The following is a 23,469-nucleotide window of genomic DNA, read 5'->3' on the forward strand; positions in this document are numbered from 1 at the left end:
AGTACCATACATAGTATACATCACATACTACAAGTAACACTCCTAGATGGAAACATACATATCACTACACACACATTTTGCAGTGATGTCTCACTTCGCAACAAACATCTGCGTGACGGTTATTGAGGGTAGGTGACATAATGAATGCACCAAAGGATGGGCAATGGCATTTTCCACCTTCACAACAACTGCACTCTGGACTTTGTTGGTCCATGTTTGCTGTCACAACTTCACTTTGTTTGTAGGTGAAGAGTTGTGATGGGGGTGGCACCTGTCATTTGATTGCTTTGACCTTTTTGATCATAGTCTACACTCTACACAGACTTGGTTGAAAAGGGAAATTATATTGCAAACATCAAATCTTTTAGGTCCAAAAATAGCCTTTATTTAAGAGTCTCTTTCTCTGAGCAAAAATACAAAAGCACTTAAAACAGTTTCAATTTATTGATATTCGTATATGGATCAGTGCTCCTTGCAATCGTCATTTCACTGTTTTCCTGAGAGCTGTGTGACAGCATCTTAAGACAAGAAACAAAAATGTAAGCATATCCCCCCATTGGCTCAAAAGATCTGCCAATTAAGCAGAACCTTTGGTAAATGTGCAGGCCTCAGATTAGAAAAACAAACCTTCATGGTTTAAGTCTTGTACAACTCAATAGCACGAGTTACTGAAAAAACACTTCATTTCTATATCTCTCTTGTTCATCTCAAAGACATTTCACACTGGCCTTTAGAGAATTGTTGAACATATCCACAATATTATCTGTGTTGTTTGTTTGTGTCCCTGAGTAGTTTAAATTAAACCTGAGGTCAAGTCACATCACTTATCTTCACTTCTATTCAGAGATATGTTCAGATATCCCTTGGGCCAGTCTAGCTGAAGGCTCTCACCATTCTTAAAGCACTGTGTCCTGGCTAACCTCATTTGGAAACAGGTTGGTTTTTTTGTTTTGTTTTTTTGGCCACCTACCAGTAACAGGTGTGGTTTAACATATAGATGTGGCACACCGACTGATGGGGCACCCATTAGGCTTCCTTATCTGAGTTTCACTGAATGAATCACAAAGGAAAAAATTTTTTTTCTCTTCATCTGTAATTGCTCCATAATACAGTGGCTATCGTTGCATCCTTCCACTGGCCTCAAGCCTCTTTTGTCCTTTACACTCTTGAAATATTTGTGAGGCAAGCCTCCTCCTCAAAAGTCTCAATGTACTGATTTATAATTACAAGTCACCCATAAAAGTTACATTTTGGTGACATTAGGGTACTCTGGAATGTCAATCACCTCAAAGCCTTGGTTGACATGTCCATCTCCAAAGTGGTGGTGATGGCCCTTTATGTTGTGAAAACAGTAGGCACAGTGTGCAGTGGCCACGGGCACTACCTTGGAGAAGTTAGAGAAGTCTACTCTGTATTTGCCCTCTTTGCTTCGAGAGATGATAGGAAGGAAGTTGTAGCCCCACATGATCTCCTGAGGGATAAAGGAGGTTCGGACCTGGCAGGAGGAGCTGGTGGACTCTGCGGTGCCATCCAGAAAAACCACCAGCTCAAACTCTTGCTTGTGAAGGGTGTCCACTGCCATCTCGAAGAACGGGCTGCTCTTATTGATCACGTGGTACAGTGTGAGAGGACAGACAAAGAAGAGGTTGTCCTTCCCAGCATCTACCATAAAGTCAATATTTACTTGGTCCATGATGATTGTCTCCCCATCTGACGTAATTGTTGTCCTCAGCAGCTTACCGTAGATCTGGCTTCCAATCATTAGCGTCTTACGCAGGTTGGCCAATCGGATTGATAGGCAAAGGGTGCCATTTTTTGGGCCGATGACAGCCATGTCACTGAAGGTGATTGTCTTGGCCCTCTTTTTAGGTAAAGAGATTTTTGATAAGATGACTCCACACATGAAGCAATTGATAATAGCTCCAAGAAGGGATTGGATGATAATGAGGGCCACAGCACCTGGGCAAAGAGGGGTGATGGCACGCCCGCCATACCCAATAGTTGTCTGAGTTTCCAGGGAGTAGAGGAATGCAGTGGTGAGACCAACAACATTGTCCACACATGGTGTGTGGTCATCAGATGGGCTCTGCCATGTCAGGTCTCCATTGCTGCGGGCAATCCAGTACCACAACAGGCCGAAAATGAACCAGCTAAGAGTGAAGGAGGCAATAAAGAAGAAGAGCACAAAACGCCACCGGATCTCCACAAAGGTGGTCCAGAAATCTGCCAGGAAGGCAAAGTGGCTGCTGTACTTAATGTTTCCGAAGTCAATGTTGCAGCGGCCATCTTTGGTCACTAGCCTGGCCTTGCGAATTCTTCGCTCAGCCAACCGGTCTTGGATGCATTTCTGGAAGAATCCAAACATGGCAGGATCTATCAGAGAATAAAAGTGAAGCAAAATAAATACATACCAAGTCCAGTTGCACTTGATTCAACTCCTTTGGAGAGCAAAAATAAAAAAATAAAATGGTTAATGATTAAACTCCATAGACTCTAAATGACTCAAGAGAATTGATTTTGATTTCATTTTGAATTAGATAGCAAATTATCCTTTGTTTTTACAATTCTTAGGTGATTCAGTAGACACAAATGGATACCAGTAAGTGGTGACATTCCTGATTTCCCCTTAATTTTGTAAAATAATATTACCACATAGTCTCGCTACAGCAACCAATACCATGCTACTGTGTGGTCCTGCTTGACTGACATCCAGAACAGTGAAAACCACTCATTACATCCATGACAACAACAAAATAAAGAAAAATTATGTGATCTCACAAACAATAACAGCACAATGATGATGCCTCTAAATGAATTACGGGATAGGTAAAAGCACAACTTTAATTAAGTGTGTTCCTCAGCAAAATGTGACCAAAAAAAAAAATCCTCTAACACCTCGATTCCAATCGTTACATACCCGACTCAACCAAAAATCTCACTGTGGAAAGCTGTGTTTCACACATCCAAAGCTATGCTGTCCGTATGAAATTTAAATCCAAGCTAAACGTTTATAATCCTGTGAGCATGCCGGTGAAGTCCTTAGGTTACTATTGAGCAAAAGTTCCCATTGAAGTATGCCATTTCACTGGTCCAAACAGGACAAGCAGCCTGGTTTCCCTAACATGTATTAGTTTTCAATAGAACTGGTATTATCATGGCCTAAAAATCATTTTGAAATACCCAGTGAAGACTACCCAGTTTTTTACAGACATAAAAAGGATTGATTATGTCTTCGTACTGTCATCCCATACGTCAGGTGCTGGATGGATCATTACATGTAGTATTGACTCTGTATGTGTTCCTGGATCATTCTGGTCTCTTTTCAGCCATGCTTTGCAAACCACTCATTTGGAAGATGGCATGCTTGTTAGAGAGTTAAGTAGTGCAAAATGACTGTTGCAGTGAGCTAATGTTTTATTTGCAACTCTTAATGGTTGAATACTGTATTTTTGCCGGAAAGAAATCCAATAATCACACAGCATGGCTTGTTTGCAAGGGTTTACTCCTTTGGATCTAAACTAAATCTTTCCACACCCAATGATTTGCCCTGCATGGTACCATGCTGTAACATGATATGAAGAACTGAGATCATTTCAGTTATGACCTGTGTTAATTAGAAGCATTGCTGCTTTTAGCGTTAGTTGTCATTAAGACTAGCGTGTCAACATTTAATTTAATTACTTTGGAAAATGTGACATATTCACAGCATATGCTGTCGTACTTCAATTTTTAACTCTCGTGATGTTTACTATTACAATACTCTCAACTCATAATTCTGTGAGGGTAGGTAAACCTTATTAAAAACTAGGTTGATTATTTACACTGGTAAACTGGGTATTGCATTATTTCAGTCAGAATCTAACCATTAGATTTGATTTACAAAAAGTCTTTAATGTGCTATGATTTCTTTCCCACACCTTAGCCTTTATTTTGATAAAGAGTAAAAGTCAGTTTTGTGCTAATAATCCTGTTAAAATCTTGAATTGCACCATGGAGACTAATAAAATAAAAAGTAGTTAAAGTAAAAATAGAATAAAAAAAACACACTCTTTGCAGATTGTAACTTAATCTTATGTCAGGTATCAGTTTGCTGTATTTTATCTTGTTTGAAGCAATGCCAATACATCACACAGTCTTGCAATTAGCTACATGCAATGACCCCTTCTGTATCCCTTCTGTTTGGCATTCAGTTGTACCAGTAAAGTGAATTATCCCTCCATTAAAACTCACCTCTTTCTGAAGAGTTGAACCAAAGGCTGGGTCCGACAAATCCAAAAGGACAAACTGATCTAAACCAAGCTTATGTTGTGCCGTTTGGTGTGTCCTAGGTTGTGGCTCAGTTTTCTTGTGTCTGCACATCAATACCTGCTTGCATTTATACTGTCCTCTCATGGTGCACTGGATCCATTCAGGTGATGTTTACGCCCACACAGACTTGACATACACCTTCCCCCCGGTCCCTCTGGCTCTACTCAGTCCTGTTTACCCCACAAAAGTCTGACACCAAGGGCCGAGCTGACCTCTGCCCATTGAGATCCCTGGCCCCTAACTTGGACAACACTGAGCTAATACCACTATTTCACCTACTACAAGTCACTCTGGTTGATAGGGTCACGGAAGTTGGAAATAAAAAACAAAAACAAAATACAGTTCACTATGTCTTGATCCAGAGCAGATCGTGCAGTATTGTTTGCAGTAGACACACAGCAAACACACACATACAAACATTCATACACAGCAACACACACTTTTGTTGCCTGTTATAGAGGATAACTCACAGGAGAGTTTTCCTTCCCAAGATTTGGCACGAGTTCAATGTCTTTCCTTGGTAATATAATCGATAGGCTTACAGTATATCAGAAATCTGATGAAATATTCCTCTGCTTTTTTTTAAAATAAAAATCACATATGCCCTTGAGAAAATATGTTTACACATCCCTGAGCAGAGTAATTTTGTCACCATCAATCCAACACTAACGTCTCACAGCTCCTCCACACCACTATTCCTCCCAATAACAACCATCTCTCCTCTCTTTACAACTACATATTTGAAATGAAAATGGTGTCCACTGGGAAAAAAAACGGTTGTGGAGTGATAGACCAGAAACAGAGGAGATGAAAAGGAACATGTCCTAGTTTCAAACACATAGCCCTGCTGGGCAGGAGGGGTTGGGCTATGTTCAGGGGCCGGCTAGAGATGCTCTGAATGCCTGGGCAGAGAAAGTGTGAATGGTGATGGTTTTCTTTGTTCACCTCCTTTGTTTCCAGCAGAAGTGATAGAGGGTAGAGTGGTATTACTTTACATACTACAGCGCTCCAACAGCAACCCTCTATTGTGTATTCTATAAAAAATCTACAATATATTTGTGTTGACAGACAACAAGATTGGGTTTTACGAATGTTTAAATCCCTGCAGTTAAAAAAGCATGACTTGAACCTGTTTTATGTGCTTAAGGCCGTATCGGCCTTTCCACTTAATCACGTTGCTACTTCTTACCATCTTGTTTAGACAAAGGGTCAGTGACTAGTGGTCGAAGCACAACAGCAGAGATTGCCGGTTAATGTTGGATGACATTTTGTTTAGTTCAGCAAAAGAAGATAACAAAGTGCTGTTAAAGAAAATGTCTCGAGTCCCGCTGCGGGTTAAAAATGTGACTGGGACACGATGGCCGGCCAGCATTATAACGACTGAAATAATGTTATCTACATCCCCAGATAGGCTGAAGCAGACATGTTAGGTGTCAGGAAGCTCTGGAAATAAAAGAAAAGATCAGGAACTTTTAGCTTAGCTGATTGACATTCTGCAGTCTTGATAGAAGAATCAGCTGTTAATAGTTGTCAATAGCTGCTGACTAGAGCTTTATCGCATAACATCATCTCACAGGACCACTCTCATAAAAATGTCATATTTCCTTTTTGATTCAGAGATTGATTGATTATTTCAAGGAAGCCAAGCTTTCTAATACAACTGACATTATATTTTCAAGATCAAATCAAATGTACTCAAATGTTGAGCCACAAACTAAATATGGTTTTTATGACGGGTCACCAATTCACCAGAGTTTTTTGTCTTCAGTTGGTAGATAAATACAGACAATTAGGGACTGTTGGTTGATCTGGGGATTTGATATAGTCTCATGATATAGTTACAGTAGATGTATCATTAAAAAACAGTGTATGACGCATAAAGATAGTGTATTCCCAAGAAAAGGACTCAAAAATGTATAAGCAACATGACGTTTTCTGAGGACAGGCCTAAAAGTGAGACCTTGTGGAGGGGGTCGCCGTTTGCACATGTGTTGATTTGATTAGCAACACACCAGCTTATCATCATGAACTGTCTGTGTTGGAATAAAAGACTGACACATCACATATTAGGACCCTGTGATTTCCACATGCCCCTTGATGATAGTGAACAATGGTAGTTTCTAGTCACATTGATTGGGGTACTCAGACTAACAATAGGGGTTTCTGCATCAGTTTCTGTTCATTAGCTGAAGGGCCAAGAGGTTGGCATTTGTCAGCATTACCTGTTATCTTCCTTACTTTAAAGAAGAAAAAAAAAGGTTAAAGCAAGGTATCAATGAGGAAAGATTTTGACTTCACATGCCAATCCTGGTCACGTTTTATTTTATTTATTTTTTTGCAGCAATTGTTCCTCATGAAATGAAACAACAAACAATGAATTAAGTCATCGAAAAGTTAAAATATAGTGTCATTCTTCACGTGTTTATGTATGAGAATTTGATGGCTGAGTTTTTTGTTTTTTTCATTATAGGACATGTGGTATTGTTTACCGATTGAGTTCTGTCCTCTTTATGACATGAAGTTTTTCAATATGAAATTAAGGACATTTCAGTCAACTCATGTATTTGGTGTATGTATTTTCTCGTGGGAAAATCGGCAATATGGATTTAAGTTTGGCGGTAAATTGATCTGCTGTATGCAGACTGCACTTAGAGTGCATTAAACTATGAAAAACACTGATCACGATCCATCCATCAGCAGATCCAAACAGGTGGCGGTAGCTGAGTAGTACAGACTGAGCCTTAAGACAGCAGTAGCATAGCATACATCAGAGGCTAACAAGTCAGGCCAGGACTCCGTAGTCTACACCCATCTACAGGCCGGTGTCCATCCTTTCAAGGTTGAAGATGTTGCACATCCTTGATAGGGAGGAATGATGGTTTGAACGGGGAGTCAAAGAGGCCATCTATATGTGAAAAGGGAATGACCATCACTGAACCGGGGGTGGGGTGGGGGTGGGGGTGGGGGGGTATCCCCACCCTTATAAACAATACATACTGATCAGTAAAGAAAGAGAGTTGAATCAGTTCATCTGGACACAATGTTTATTGAGAGAAACGTTTCATCACTCATCTAAATGACCTTGTGATGAACCTTGTGATCACCTATGTTAAGAGGGAACGACCATCATGGAAGCAAGGGGGGGGGGTAAGAGTACATCTGTCACCATTTTACAATGCTGTGATTGCAAATATTCCCAAACTCTCTGTGAATAGTACACATGGCCATAGCCATGCCCATATTAGCATATGAAACCGATTGTTGGTTTCAGTCGTTATGCAACTGTATTGTTTATAAGGGTGAGGATACCTGCAGTCAGTTTAGACTGAAGATCAAAGAAGGTTGAATCAGTTCATCTGAATGTGTTTATTGACAGATACATTTCATCTCTCAACTAAGTGACCTCTTCAGTCTAAAAACTGACTGAATTGACTGATTCAGCCTTCTTTGATTTTCTTACCTTGATTATTAAGCATGCATCACGACATTTAGACTGAAGTGATCACTTAAATGAGTGGTTTTGGTTTTTATGCCACTGTATTGTTTATAAGGGTGGCAGATCCGCATATTTAATTTGGCAAGGATTTTATGCCGGATGCCCTCCCTGACACAAACTTCCCCATTTGTCCGGGCTTGGGACTGGCACTAAGAATGCACTGGCTTGTGCATCCTCAGCTGAGTTGATTGAGAAGTATGGAGAAGGCCAGAAAGAGTTGCATTGTGTCTTTGTAGATTTAGAGAACGCATACGACAGGGTGTCCGGAGAGGAGGTGTGGTATTGTATGAGGAAGTCAGGAGTTGCAGAGAAGTATGTAGGAGTGGTGAAGGATATGTATGAGGGAAGTGTGACAATGGTGAGGTGTGCGGTTGGAATGCCAGATGGGTTCAAGGTGGAGGTGGGATTACATCAAGGATCGGCTCTGAGCCCTTTCTTGTTTGCAATGGTGTTTGACAGGTTGACGGACAAGATCAGGCAGGAGTCTCCATGGACGATGATGTTCGCGGATGACATTGTGATCTGTAGCAAGAGTAGGGCGCAGGTTGAGGAGAGCCTGGAGAAGTGGAGGTATGCACTGGAGAGAAGAGGAATGAAAGTCGGTAGGAGCAAGACGGTATACCTATGCATGAATGAGAGGGAGGGCAGTTGAATGGTGAGGATGTAAGGTGTAGAGGTGATGAAGGCGTATGAGTTTAAATACTTGGGGTCAACTGTCCAAAATAACAGAAGTGCAGAAGAGAGGTGAAGAAGAGAGTGCGGGCAGGGTGGAGTGGGTGGAGAAGAGTGTCAGGAGTGATTTGCGACAGAAGGGTACCAGCGAGAGTTAAAGGGAAGGTTTACAAGATGGTTGTGAGACCTATGTTATATGGTTTGGAGACAGTGGCACTGACGAAAAGACAGGAGGTGGAGCTGGAGGTGGCAGAGTTGAAGATGCTAAGATTTTCACCGGGAGTGACGAAGAAGGACAGGATTAGGAATGATTATATTAGAGGCACCGCTCAAGTTGGACGGTTTGGAGAAAAAGCAAGAGAGGCAAGACTGAGATGGCTTGGACATGTGTGGAGGAGAGATGCTGGGTATATTGGGAGAAGAATGCTGAATATGGAGCTGCCAAGGAAGAGGACAAGAGTAAGGCCAAAGAGGAGGTTTATGGATGTGGTGAGGGAAGACATTCAGGTGGCTGGGGTGACAGAGGAAGACGCAGAAGACAGGAAGAAATGGAAATGGATGATCTGCTGTGGCGACACCTAACGGGAGCAGCCAAAAGTAGTAGTAGTATTGTTTATGAGTAGGGCCCTACCAAATTCACGGCCGTGAAAATCGCGTCACGGACCGTGAAATCAGCCTCTTCCCGTGTAATTGACCATTTGCCGTGAAATGCAGTGAAATGCAGAATTTAAGTGCGCAACCAGTTTGAGAAAATACTGTGCTGACATGATTGACATTTTGGATGCGCGAATAAAAGCATTCACGTGTCTAAGACATTGATTGGTTAAATGAGCATCCGGGGTGGTCGCAATGATCATAGTTGTTACTAGCATAGTTTGAGTTAGCTGTCGCCAGCATGTTAGCTTAGGCCCTAACGTACTGAAGATGTCGAAATCTAAAGCCTCAAAAAACACGACTGCAGACGACAGAGTAATTGAGTTTGGAAAACATATTTTACACGCTGATGGCGGGAAATTATTTTGTACGAGTTGTAATATCTCGTTAGATCACAGTCGACGAGCAACGATTCAGCGTCACTTGGAAAGTGAAACAAAAAGAGGGCTGCCGAAAAAGAACCACAAGGTCGTTCGGAGACGAGTCAAACGAGAACATTACGCAAAGTAGATTTAAACAACCAGCGGCCGAATTCCTGAAAGCAGTGCGCATTTTTGACCCTGCACAAATACTTATTTTGACGGTGGATTTAAACTCACTCAGCACGGACATTCCTGGATTTGACAAAAACTGTAGGCTGGAATTGCCGAACTACAAACACATCGCACAAGAGGTGGACACAACTTTACCAGTGCTAGCTTTTTGGAAATCCTCCGAATCTAGGCTACCACATCTTGCTAAAGTAGCGTGGCGCTGTCTGTCAATCCCGACGAACTCTGTGGACGCGGAGAGGGCCGTGTCAAAACACGGACAAGTATTTTCATCGCAGAGACAGAGCATGAAGCCAAGCACCATCGCAGGATGCTCAGTGCTTACATTAAACCACCAGTACGGTTATGCTGTGTACAGTAGGCTGGGCTATTCAGGCCCTGTGTGAATAAAAAGTGTAATTTAATAATTGCCGTGAAATGTCGCATTTTTCTTATAGATTCCGTGAAATCTGTGATTTTCGAGAAACTAGGTCCGTGAAATTGAGCGAAATGTACCGTGAATTTGGTAGGGCCCTATTTATAAGGGTGGGGATACCTGCAGTTGGTTTAGACTGACGAGGTCACTTGGATGAGTGATGAAACGTATAGATACGTTTCATCTGTCAATAACCGGTGTATCCAGATGAACTGATTCAACTTTCTTCGATACATCAAAAACAGTTAAATATCCCACCCATCAGTTTAAATATCCCACCCATTGGCCGACACCGTTGTGATTGATGCTATTGATGCTACATGTGGCTGAGGCCAATTAAATCAACAATAAGAAAGAGTTCCCTGATTGAAATTACTCTGCCCATTTTTGCTTGATTGAGTTTTATATTTCAAAATTGCAAGAAAATTTTGCATACATTTTTTGTAGCAATACCATTCAAAAAATGATATCTTTACATTGACATGACATGATTTTATGAAGACTTTCAATTATATGAACCTAATGAGTTATTCAGTACAACCACATAGAATAACTCTGATTGCATCAAACAAACACAAAATATAATCTTTCACAACATTTATTCAAATTTGGCTTATCAAAATGAGCAAAATATATTTGAAACAGGAAACGAAATGCACGAAAGTTCAGACATAAATGTGCTTTTTTGTGCCTCATGTTATTATCCCTTTGCAATTTACAAACTTAATTCATCTTACAGTATTACTGACAAACCAGATTCACATTAGTTGAATAGTGTTTGAGAAGTAGATATGTAAAGACAATGCTACTGGGGCTACGTGATTCTCCCGCAAGCTTCATGCAGTGCTTGGATAGCTCACACTGCTACTCTCCATACCCATTATGTGGTTTCTCTAAACTGAGCCTGAAAAAAATCCTGTCATTCCATATTACCCAATGAAAGGGTAGTGCCAAATCCATTTTTAGATCTGTTTGCTCTTTGCACTCATAAACCATTTAAGTACAACATTCCTGCAAAAAACAGTGCCCATTTAAACCTCACAAGACAGTTAATTGTGAGACATAGCCTCAAGTGCTGGATAAAAGCTTATTAATTAATTTTTGCGTGGAATTTAAGGCCTTTCTTTTCCTTTTCAGTTCTGAGTCTGTAATGCTTTTGTGTCAGTGGTGTACTTTTAGTATTCAGCACATGGATTAATAGTGTATGTTTGGCTTGGTTTGAGTTGTTTAGTTTGATGATGGGGGGGGGGTGTTGCTCATCTGCAGTAATGGGAGTCAATTTGTTTAGTGATCATCCATCCATCCATCCATCCATCCATTATCCGAACTACTTATCCTGCTCTCAGGGTCGCAGGGATGCTGGAGGCTATCCCAGCAGTCATTGGGCGGCAGGCGGGGAGACACCAGGCCAGCACACACACAAAAACAAACACACACCTAGGGGCAATTTAGTATGGCTGATTCACCTGACCTACGTCTTTGGACTGTGGGAGGAAACCGGAGCACAGTCAAGCAAACATAGGGAGAACATGCAAACGCCACACAGAGGATGATCTGGGATGAGCCCCAAGATCGGACTACCCTGGGGCTCGAACCCAGAACCTTCTTGCTGTGAGGCAACCACCCTAACCACTGCACCACTGTGCTGCCCTAAGTCATCATGTTATTGAGAATTCATATTCTCCAACCATCCTTTCCCCGAAATGAAAACAACAACCTGTTAAATGCTAAGCATTGTCTGTCACTGCAAAGGCAAGTATTACTCAAAGCATATTTCCACCTGTGAAAAGATACATTAAAATTGCAGATGACTCCTAGAGATATGATTTGCATTTCATGCATTCATTCATTCATTCATTCATTTTATGACTTCATTGTTTCAAGACACTTTTGTTAGAGAAATTCTGAATTCAATGTTTGAAGTAGAAAAATACTTTTGTGTTTGTATTGCTCTTACGGATTGGTGCATCCAGTATTGAAGCCTTTGGGTGCGTGTGGATGTGTATTTCAATTGTAACTTATACACTAAGCTTGAATGAGGACGCCACTGTGGAAGCAGGCCAACGGGGTTTGTGGGGATTTTCCAGGCCTTGCCTTACAAACCAGATGCTTGTCAGCTAATTGCTGTGTTCTATCAACAACAGATACAATGGAGTCAGGCGTGTTTTGCAGTGCCCCAGTACGTGCATAAGTGCTGCAGTTCGCTTAGACTGAAATCATCCTTTTTGATCTAGCAAACAAAGATAGTTGGGGTACTACTACAACGTATATTGTGGCCTAAATATTTGCAATATCATAGTTTTAGGTGCATTATGCTGCATTCTACCATAGCCAAGAATTACATAATGATAATAATAATAATATCAATAATAATATAATCTTCTCAACATCCATACAGTCCAGAAGATTGTCCTACTCGGAACAGCCCACATATTAGGACAAGTACTGTCAATCAAGTGACATCTGCCCTATAGTGCCTCAGGTCCATAGTTTGGACCCGGCTCTACAGGATGTAAAACAGGAAACACGAAAGAAATAAAAATTATAATAATAATAATAATAATAATAACTTTATTTAAATAGCACTTGCAATTGCATGATACTATTGCACGTATTTGATTCAGCGTCGGGTCCTTTTTTCAAACCATGCTGTTTTCTTTATCCTAATGTAATGATCAAAAAAAGTACGTATTCTATGGAATTAAATCACTTATCAGCCTGGGGCCCTCAGAACTCAATGTAAATAAATAAGAGACATAACAACATAATACACTAACATAAGAATCTAAATTGCATACTTAACACCTATTTGGCCTTTTTTTACTCTAATTTATAAATTAACCATAATGATTTAATGATATAATGATTTATATGATAATTATTTACAATTGCATAAAAAAGTGTGTTAAGTCTAATTGGACAATGAAGCTGTGTGTGTGTGTGTGTGTGTGTGTGTGTGTGTGTGTGTGTGTGTGTGTGTGTGTGTGTGTGTGTGTGTGTGTGTGTGTGTGTGTGTGTGTGTCTGTGTGCCGCCCATGTCTTAAGACTGTCAAGGCCCACAGGGAGATCAGGTATATTGTTCTGCCCTCTCCTTTGCTCACAATTCAATTGGGAAAGGTCATATTAGCATGCTCCTGTCCTTTGCTGGTAAATCCACTATTCAAAGTACTTCAGCATGATTGAGCAGGTACCTAACTTGAAGAAAGTAATTACATGGAGGTGATAGGGCAGAGATTTAAATTAGAGTCCTTCTCATAGGCTTAAATTTCTCATTGCCTCCCTTTCTCACAATTCTGCCAGGACACTATCAATGGCCTGTGTGCAATGTTAATTCTAATTTAATTTTTCAAAATGTTAGTTGACACCAGATTATAGAATTTGCCTGAGAACAATGAGTTGGGGATTTACAAACCTTTGCAATTGTTCCTATTACAGGATTACAACCTGCCTTCTGTTGCAGCTATAGTTACACATTATATCACAGTCCATTTGCACTCACAGCTTGCCCCCCCCCCCATACTACTGTTACGCTATTTATATCCATATGTATATCATATTTATTTGTAGTGAATTCGCAGGGGGGGGGGGGCGCAGGAACGCGAAACCGTATGACATCGCTAACCGCTCGACTAAAGGATCCGACCCGTTAGTCAAAGGCTACCGAACCTATGCATCCGTGATCATTACATTGCCCCCTTCCTTCGGGATTTCCCGCGAATCGCCACAGCCAGGACGCGAACCTTGGGCTCCTGTACCGCGAGCGACTACGTTAACCACTCGATTAAAGGGTCCGACCCGTTAGCTAAGGGCTAACGTGTCTACTTATCCATGCACGTTACGCACGGATAAATCGGCTCGCTAGCCGGTTGGAGCCTTTGGTCGAGCGGTTAACGATGTCTCCCGCGGTGCGGGAGGTACTGGTTCGCTACATTGGTGTCAGAAGTGGGATGGTGAGATCGTGAAGGACCGTGAGGCCGTCGGAAGAGTTTCCCAAAGGAGAGGGTAGTGTAACATGCATGGGTAGTTAGACACGTTAGCCCTTGGCTAACGAGTCGGTTGGTTAAGGTTGTCGCCCGCGGTGCACGATCCCCAACTTCGCGTCATCGCTGTGGCGAGCACGCGAATTGGGACGCGAATCCCGAAGTAGAGGCAGGGACGTGCGCTCAGGGGAGGCAACCGCACGTTATCATGAAAAGAAAAAACAAATGATGATAAAATAAATATTAATATTTGTCTACTGATCTGTGCTATAGATGTAATTTATGGACAATTCCAATAATTTAAATCATTTTTATTATCAAAATAGCTGAATTTGCATATTTCCTGTTCAATTAGAGGGGAGATACGCGAGTTGAGGCAGTGAGGCGTGGAGCCTCACCTCGGATTGCGCAATCCCTCACAAACTGGGTTGAGCGCATGCCTTTTGCTTTCTCACCGTTTGTCACCAATGTAATGTTTGTAGGCACTTTTATTATATGTCCTCACTTTCCTTAAAATAGATAATGTATGTCAGGTATGTGTATAACATATTTAGTCTTGCTGATCTTACATAAAACCGCACTGAAAAAGCATGAGATGAGGCAGCCAGTACCTCTGCCTCACTGAAGGGGGCGTATGCGTGAGCCCACGGGTTTACAGGATGCTTTCTACTTCTGCTGTTGCTCTTTAACGCAGAGTCAAGTTCACTACAGCGGTTCGTTTATTTTGAAAAAAAATTCTGACTGCTAAAATGGTAGATTCTATATCTAAGCTCAGCTCAAAAGTTTCTCAAAACTGGACTTTCAGTGAAAAAGCGAAGTGATAAATGATGGAGGACCAATGCCGCCGGAGCAGCTAAAAGGTTTGCGTCAAACAACGGGACAGAAGATAACTCGCTCTTTTCAAACGGAGTGGTGGTACACCCGAAAAGACTGGCTGTGTGCCTGTGCTACAAGAAACCGCCTTTTCTGCTTTCCCTGTCTTTTGTCCTCAACATGCGATAATGTCTGGACTAACACAGGATTTTGTGACTTGAAAAATCTACCAAGAAGCCTCAGCAAACATGAAAGATCAACTACTCATGTTCAAAACCAAATTGCTTTGAAAACTTTTGGATCTTCAAGAATAGATTTGGCTTTGGATGAACAACGGAGACTAAATATTTCCGTCCACAATGCTAAGGTAAAGGAAAACCGAGAGATTTTAAAAGACCTCATTAATGGAACAACCTGCTTCCTAGCCAAACAGGAATTGGCATTTCGTGGTAACGATGAGAGTGCAAGCTCTGCTAATCGTGGCAACTATGTAGAACTATTACATGCTTTTGCTGAGAAAGATGAAAGGTTAGCTAGACATTTGGAGACATCCACTGTGTTTTCTGGCTGCCAAATGAATAGTGAATTGAAGCTACTATATTGGGTTCATATATTTGTAAATCTGACTCTGAAAAAGTCAGTGCCTCACCAGCCACAAACCTCACCGCACGTCACTGAGTAGAGGGATAGTGTAACGTGCACGGATAAATAGGCTCGCTAGCCCCCTGGCTAACGGGTCGGACCCTTTAGTCGAGCGGTTAGCGATGTCTCCTGCGGTGCGGGAGATACGGGCCCGCATCCCGGCTGCGGCGGTTCCTGCCGTTGCCCCCCGAATTCGCTACAGTATTATTGCAATAATGTCTTTATGCATGCTCAATAACCCAGGTAAGAAAATCACAGAAAGTTGAATCAGTTCATCTGGACACATCATTTATTGAGAAAAACGGTTCATCACTTAACCCTTTTCCACTACATGGTACTGGCTCAACTCGACTCGACTCGCTTCTTGTCGTTTTCCATTACCATGACCAATCAGAGGTCTGCACTGATTTTGGTACCCGCTCCAGTTTGTTTGTTTGTTTGTTTATTTGTTTATTATTCATTTATTTATTTGGGAACCTCGACAAAGGGGGTACCAGAGAAGTGGTAACAGTTACCAAAATGCCGGTGCTTTCCAGTAATGGAAAACGAAAAAAGGGCGAGTCGAGTTGAGCCGGTACCACGTAGTGGAAAAGGTGACCTCTTCAGTCTAAACTGACTGCAGGTATCCCCTCCCTTATGAACAATACAGTGGCATAATGACCGAAAACAACGATCAGTTTCATATGCAAATATGGGCGTGACAATTAACTAGATTTCCAAAGGTCATGTGTACTATTCACAGAGGATTGGGGAATAGTTGCAATCACAGCGTTGTAAGATGGTGACAGATGTACTCTTACCCCCCCCCCTTGCTTCAGTGATGGTCGTTCCCTCTTAACATAGATGATCACAAGGTTCATCACAACGTCATTTAGATGCGTGATGAAACATGTCTCTCAATGAACATTGTGTCAAGATGAACTGATTCAACTTTCTTTCTTTACTGATCAGCATGCATTGTATCTAAGGGTGGGGATACCTGCAGTTAGTTTAAATTGAAGAGGTCACTTAGATGAGTGATGAAACATATCTGTCACTAAACGCTGTAGGATCCAGATGAACTGACTCAACTTTCTTTGATACGTGGACTGAAGACACAGCTTCAGAAGCAGACGCACTTGGTCAGTGTTAAGGGTGGTCCTATTTTTAAGGGTGGGGTCATCTTGTAATTTCATACACACCACCTCCACTGCTTCATCAACAGGAATGCACATGAAGAGAGACTTAACATCATAAGAGACAATTGTTTCATCTTCCCTCCATTATGACATCCCTCACCTTATCCACAAAATCCTTAGTGTTCTGAATGTGATGTCCATTACTGCCTACCAATGGGTTAAGAATAGATGCCATAAGCGTAGAGATGTTATAGGTCACTGAGTTAATCATACTAACAGTAGCCCGTAATTGGGGCAGGCTAGGCTAACTGCTAGCCGATGCAGACCAGCAGTTCCGGAACCGCCGTTCTGCATGGGCTAGCAGTTAGCCTAGCCTGCCCCGATTACAGCCTACTGGTAGTATGATTAACGCAGTAACCTATAACATCTCTATGTTTCTGGCATCTATTCATAACCCATTGGTTCCCTTGGACAGTGATTTTTTTTTTAGTTTGGATATATTTGTTAGTTTGAATGTGTGTGTTCTTGTAGTTCTTGAATGTGTTTTTGTCTGTAGGCTATGTTGCACTGCTGTGGGCTGGGGAAACGGCATTTTGTTTCATTTCATGTGCGCAAGTACATGTGGTGAAATGACAAATAAAGTGTTCATGATTCCTAATGGCACATCCTGTTTATGTATCTGAGGTAACCCATACAGACTAGATGTAGCTTCCCCTGGGTATAATCTGTCTTACAAAATTCTGTCAGTAGCATTGTACTGTTCTAATAGCTTCAGACAATCTATCACCTTTTCTTGTAACCACTGCCTGGATCTCGTTTCAGGGGCTCATAAGTATTCATGTCACTAAGTAACGTCATAACTTTCTCATGACAGTCTGTCTGCTTTAATACAACAGTGCATCTGCCTTTGTCTTCTGGAAGGATTATGAAGTTATTGTCCTTACTGAGAGTCATGAGAGCTTTCCTCTACTGATGTAGGACGGCGGCACCTTCGCATTGCTGAGGCCATTGTTATTGCAATAATAGTCTCCAATTCATCACATTTTCCTCTAAGATTTTAACGAGCTAACATGCAGATTATGCTATGCATATTGCATTTTTAATCATACTCATTTTGTTTCTTCTATTTTTTATGTCTTTCTAACAAGGGGCTAGATATGCAAAATCAAAACTGGTCTGAAAGCTGAACATCCTGACCTTCAACCCTGTCAGCTACAGTACAGAAAAACGGTTTTGTCTGGTGGTGGCATGACCCCCAAATGCCTCTCTGTAGATAACACTAATGTTCCTTGTAGAATACAAAATCTGTGATTTAGGGTGGCTCACATGGCCTGAGTCAGCTTTCCTGCATACATTTCAGAAGCAAACATTGGTGTTAGATGCAGAGCCTGCTGTTACACTTGCAACTCACTCAGTTCTTTTGAATGGTACTGGGTGCCTGAGATTTCAAAATCTTTCTGCTTTGAGGACTGCAATACAATTTATAAAAAACAGTTTTCCCATAGAAAAGAACTAAGCTGAACACCAAGGCGGCACTAGGGCATCAGGTAAGGGGAAGCTAAATTTCCATGGATTTTCATTTAAAAAAATAAAATAAAAATCGCTTAACCCAACAGCTAGACTGGAACTTACAAACAAGAAGGTCCTCCCCTTGCTAAAATATGACTCAATGAACTTTATTCAGCTGTGAGCATTTGACTCAAAATTACAATCAAATTTCCTATTAGGCCTAAACATTATTATCACTGGTGTCATCAGACTGAGATGGCACAGCAGAATAATTACATTAGTTCTTCATCCATATTAACATTAATTTATACCGAGGTCAATTTTCCTTTACCAGTTAGAGATGTTTGTTTGTTTGTTTTTTTATTGTTTAAGAGGATCACAGTCATCTGAGAATGAAAAGAGTGTTTGCGTGCACTATTAGAGGATCTCAAACCCTTATTTATCATAACATAACCTTTTTTTTTTATTTTACCAACACATTAGAAACATAATTCATAGCATGTTGAAAATAGAAAAAATAATCATAGCTTTTTCCACCTCAATCACAAGGGTATTACAAGTATTTAGCAGTTCATTATCCAAACCGCTTATTCTTACTCAGTCAGGGTCGCAATCCCAGCAGTCATTTGGACGGCAGGCGGGGAGACACCCTGGACAGGCCGCCAGACCATCACAGACTCTGCCATCAGTTGATTCGTACACCTGATACGAAACAAAACAAGCATGAAATGAACTGCTATGCGGTTGTAAGCACATATTATTGTACCAAAGTCAGCGCTACGGTGTTGCTCAGAGTTGCTATAGTAACCCCAAGATTTGGCAAAGCAACTGTTAAGCAACCCCAAGAATTTCCTTATGCAAATTAATAAAAACATAAATTATTTAAAAAGTAGTTTTATCATTTTAATAATATATTGTGCGTTTTTATTTATGAACACAATTAGTAGGAAAAAAATATCTAAATGCAGTCTTTTGTAAACGAAGTACCGCTACTCGCGTCTCACGAGAAGGAGTATAGAGGTCATGAACTTGCTGAGTTTTGCACGCTTCATTTGTTAGCTAATGCAAGCTGAACATGGGGAGATTTCTCATGCCTAAAAGACCATGGGCCTCAACAAATGTTGAGGTGAAAAATGAGAGAAATGTTAACCTTAAACCCGAATCACAATTCATTCCTTGAAACGGAATTTCTGTCACCCACGTGCCAGCATTACGGGACAACAAATGACAACTTGTCTGCAGAATTGGACTAAGTCTGACGGTTCCTTGAGTGAGAAAAAGAGCAGGGACAGATCGTGAACACTACAAAAGAATGTCTGTCTCATCCCCGACCATACAAGGATACGTTTATTGATTTGCACAGAATTTTGTGTGTATTATTTACACTGCCCGTCACATCGGCGACCAGCGAATGGAGTTTTTCTTTTTTACGCCGTGTCAAAAAATTACACCAGGATAATAACACTGAATTATTTTTTTCATTACAAGTTCTTTTTCTGTTAACATAAATGATTTTTTTCATCCAGCGTGAAAAAAAATCATTTATGTTAACAGAAAAGTTGTAGCGTGGTTCTCTGCATTCCCCCCATACAGGAATGGAAAATGGACTCATTCTCGCTCTCGAATCAGTCCATTGTCCATACATACGTCCCGTTTTTCCCGGGACAGTCCCATTTTTCAGCCTACTTTCAGGTGTCCTGACTTATTCTCAAAAAATGACCTGAATGTCCCGTATTTTCGTGCCTGGTGATTTGCATGGTTATTCTGTATGTGTATTAGCCGTGTTATTATGGTCGTTTAAAGGACAATAGAGTGAATTCCGCATTTTAGAATAGCCTACGTATAACACCTGCTACAACTACCAAACATATCGATCATAGTAATTTTGTACAAAACTTTTTTTTTCCAACTACACAAGTCTAGTGCCTCTGGCTTAGAGAGAGTGACTCCACCTATTCAGAAGCAACCTACCATCCAAACTGTTTTTGATCAGCATATAAAGTTCTCAACGGAGTCCAAAGATGCTAAAACGCCCAAGTGCCAGTATAGTTAGTTGAGAAAGCTGGGTGCAGAAACCTTGTATACAACCTGGGCAAAAATGTATGACCTCCCCTCAAGGAATTTCTTTATGTGTAATGCAATTCCCAAGGTGTATGGTGAGAAAAGGTCTATTATCAGTGCACAGCTGCCACCAAAATCATTATTCTCCTGCACTATGGACCTCTGGACCAGCAGAACCGTACACACATACATGGATGTAACAATCCAGTTCATTACAGAATCCTGGGTAATGCAGTGCTTAGGATGCTCTGCATTTCACTCTGACCACACAGCAGACAGTCTGACGGAAGCCCTGGATGATATGACAGATTCCTGGGGGCTAGATATGGCCGAAATATCTGGTATCAAAACAGATAATGTTTATAACAACCACAGGGCTTTTGCTGACTATACCTGTATACCTTGTTTTGGCCACAATCCGCATTTGTCAGTTAAGAAAGCCATAGAAATTGGCTTTCTGGCTGTCTTTCCAAACTTTGCAATTCTGTCTCTGGCTTCTCAAGATCTAATAAGATGTCAAGACTGCTGAAAGACAAACAGAAATATTTAAAGCTGCCACAACATACACTAATTCATGATGAGCCCACCTGATGGGGTTCCACCTATGGTATGGTGGATCAATTTTTTTGAGCAGCAGCAAGCAGTCTCTGCTGTTCTGACTGAGGACAGAAAGAAGTGGCACTTGATGCCCAGAGACACCAACATGACAACTTTGGAAACAGTGAGGGATGTCTTGGCTCCACTCAGTGATTTCACAGATGCCCTAAGTGGAGAGAGAAAAAACAACTCAGTCCTACCACTCATGTGGACAATAAGAGCCTCCCTGAAAGATGAGGACGGTGACAGTCCACTAGCATTGGAAATGAAGCAGAGAATTAGGGAAGACTGAAAAAAATATACAATGAGCATGAGCTGAAGATGACACTAAACATCTCCATTTTTCTACAGCCAAGATTTCAAGAGCACTTTTTTACAATGGAAGAGAAAGTTAAGAGGGAACTGCTCCTAAAAGCTGAGACAGTTAAGCTTCCCAGGGAGCACAGTCAGAAGCAACAAGAAGAGTTGGAGGACAATTGAGGAGCAGCTGCTGCAGCAAAGAGAAAAAGAAGTGATCTAAAAAGTTCACTCTGCAGTATCACCTCAGAAAAGGAGGAGGAAGATAGTTCTGGAAGAAGACAAGATTCTTCCATACCCACAACACCAGTAGATAAACTAAATGGTGAGATCACTGACTATAAACAATTAGGAGATAGTCCTGCAGAGGACCCTCTGACTTGGTGGAGTCAACATGAGGCACACCTGCCCATCCTGGCTCACTTTGCAAAACGCTATCTGTGTATTCCAGCATCAAGCTGTGCATCTGAACTTGTCTTTAGCATGTCTTGAAATATTTGCAGTCCTAGGCATTCTAGACTGAGTGAGGAAAATGTAGACACCCTTGTTTTGTTGGCCAAAAAATCTAAACATGGCAAAGGGACTGAGTAACAAATGAAAAACATTAGTGACAGAATACCATTCAAGCCACTTATGCAGCTATATTGGTTGGGCTATTAATGTTCTAATGTGTGTCATAGATCTCATTGTGTTGAATGTCATTTCTTATTCTTTTAATATATACAATACTACTATTTTGAAAGTTGACAAAGAAAAGTTGTTGAGAATTAAGAAAAAGCTCAATGGCCGAGTTGACAATACTTTTCTTGAACGAAAAAAAAAAAAAAGATTACACAGCCAATATTTAGGATAGGTTAGAGGTACCTAAACAGCTTGAGATTATGCTGCTATTTTAATTAACCTGGATTATTGTAATTTTACATTAAATGCTATTGCTTTAATTTATTTTCTTTTTTTTCTTTTTTTTAAATTTATTTCTGATTTTTCCCTTTTTTCTCCCAATTTAGTGGCCAATTGATCCCTATTTTAATTCAAACACCCACCCTCGTATTGCATGCGTTCGCCAACTGCATCTCTCCGGCCGGCAGTCTCGAAGGAAAGCGCCTCCCCACTTTCGTGACAAGCCGAACCACTGTTTTTCCGACACACACAGAGACGCATTCACATGACGAACACAAGCCGACTCCGCCCCCCTCCCGAAGACAGCGTTGCCAATGATTGCTGCTTCATCGAGTCCGGCCATAGTCGGATCTGACGAGACCGGGGCGCGAACCCCAGTCCCCAGTGGGCAACTGCATCGACACCAAGCCGATGCTTAGACCGCTACGCCACCGCGGACCCTAATTTATTTTCTTTATTGTTCTAATTGTTCTAAAAGTTTTTGTTGCGGTGGTCACCAAGCCTGAGCAGCGGAGAAGAGGAGATACATCTGGTGGAGATCTGCACTGTACTGAGTGCACTCCTCTAGTTGTTTTTGTGCCATGTGGTGTGCGTATGCGATCTTGTTGCTGAGTGACATAAACGAAGATCTGATGGTGATGTTTGTTGTGACTTCTCTTATGTACACTATTGTAGTGTTACTATTCGTGGGTTACTAACTTAATCACTAATATATATAAGTACACGGAGACGAGGATGCGGCACAAGTCTGATCTTTACTGACCGAGAAATCACACACTACTAGGCTCGACCAGTGTATTACAGAACTCAGTAGTGGTGACAGTCCAACACAATCGAGCACCGAGTGCTCGATCCAATACACCACATCCCTCTTTTCCAACTGAGATGTGGCCTACTCATCAGTTACTTCAACAGTAGACCCTTTACCGAACCATTAACACTATGGCATCAACACTGAACAAGTCTTTTCTACTTGCATACTTCAATGATTAATAAAGCATGTTTTTTAAATGACAGATGACTCTCATTAAACAACATAAACCATTTCCTTTTCACATTCTGGTGGTTAGCATGTAAACATTTTGAACATTCAGCAATCTTGCAACATTTCAGGTTAAACACACCTTGTACTCTTTGTTTCACCTTCTTTTTTTCTTTTTTTTTCTTAATAACCACTTGAATGATCACACAAAAGAACCCTGAGGTTAGTCATTGTATCTGGCAGGGCGCCTAACTGCTCTGCCGCACTATGTGTAGCATGTGGGTGTACTGCCTGTAGTCACCGGAGGAGGGTCGTGTGGTAGCTGGTTATGTGGTGGTGAGTCGACTGGCACAGGCGCTTGTGAGGGTGAGGGTTGTACCTCTGAGTCAAAATGTTCATCACTGTCCGTGTCTCTGAATAGGCTCGGATGTATCTTCCTCAGATGTCGCCTGTTCCTTCTTTGCATCCTCCCAG

The 23,469-nt window shown here is 41.3% G+C and overlaps 1 protein-coding gene across 2 annotated transcripts; it reads right to left on the minus strand.

Annotated features, from left to right (window-relative positions):
- Positions 1–444: 444 nt before the first annotated feature.
- kcnj1a.1 (potassium inwardly rectifying channel subfamily J member 1a, tandem duplicate 1) lies at positions 445–23,458 on the minus strand. Of its 2 annotated transcripts, XM_056283991.1 has the most exons (3): positions 23,375–23,458; positions 18,756–18,860; positions 445–2,373 (listed from the first exon to the last, which is right to left on the minus strand). In XM_056283991.1, the coding sequence occupies exon 3, from the start codon at positions 2,363–2,365 to the stop codon at positions 1,244–1,246; it is 1,122 nt and encodes a 373-aa protein (XP_056139966.1). In that variant the 5' UTR covers positions 2,366–2,373; positions 18,756–18,860; positions 23,375–23,458; the 3' UTR covers positions 445–1,243. The 2 variants fall into 2 exon arrangements, with proteins under 2 accessions (XP_056139966.1, XP_056139968.1); XM_056283993.1 differs by lacking the exons at positions 18,756–18,860; positions 23,375–23,458 and adding an exon at positions 4,231–4,335.
- Positions 23,459–23,469: the final 11 nt, after the last annotated feature.

This window comes from Lampris incognitus, chromosome 7 (assembly GCF_029633865.1).
Source record: "Lampris incognitus isolate fLamInc1 chromosome 7, fLamInc1.hap2, whole genome shotgun sequence".
In the NCBI taxonomy this organism is placed as follows: domain Eukaryota; kingdom Metazoa; phylum Chordata; class Actinopteri; order Lampriformes; family Lampridae; genus Lampris; species Lampris incognitus.

Excerpts from the sequence above, each read along its gene's own strand:
- kcnj1a.1 (XM_056283991.1), bottom strand. The coding sequence starts at position 2,365 with ATGTTTGGATTCTTCCAGAAATGCATCCAAGACCGGTTGGCTGAGCGA.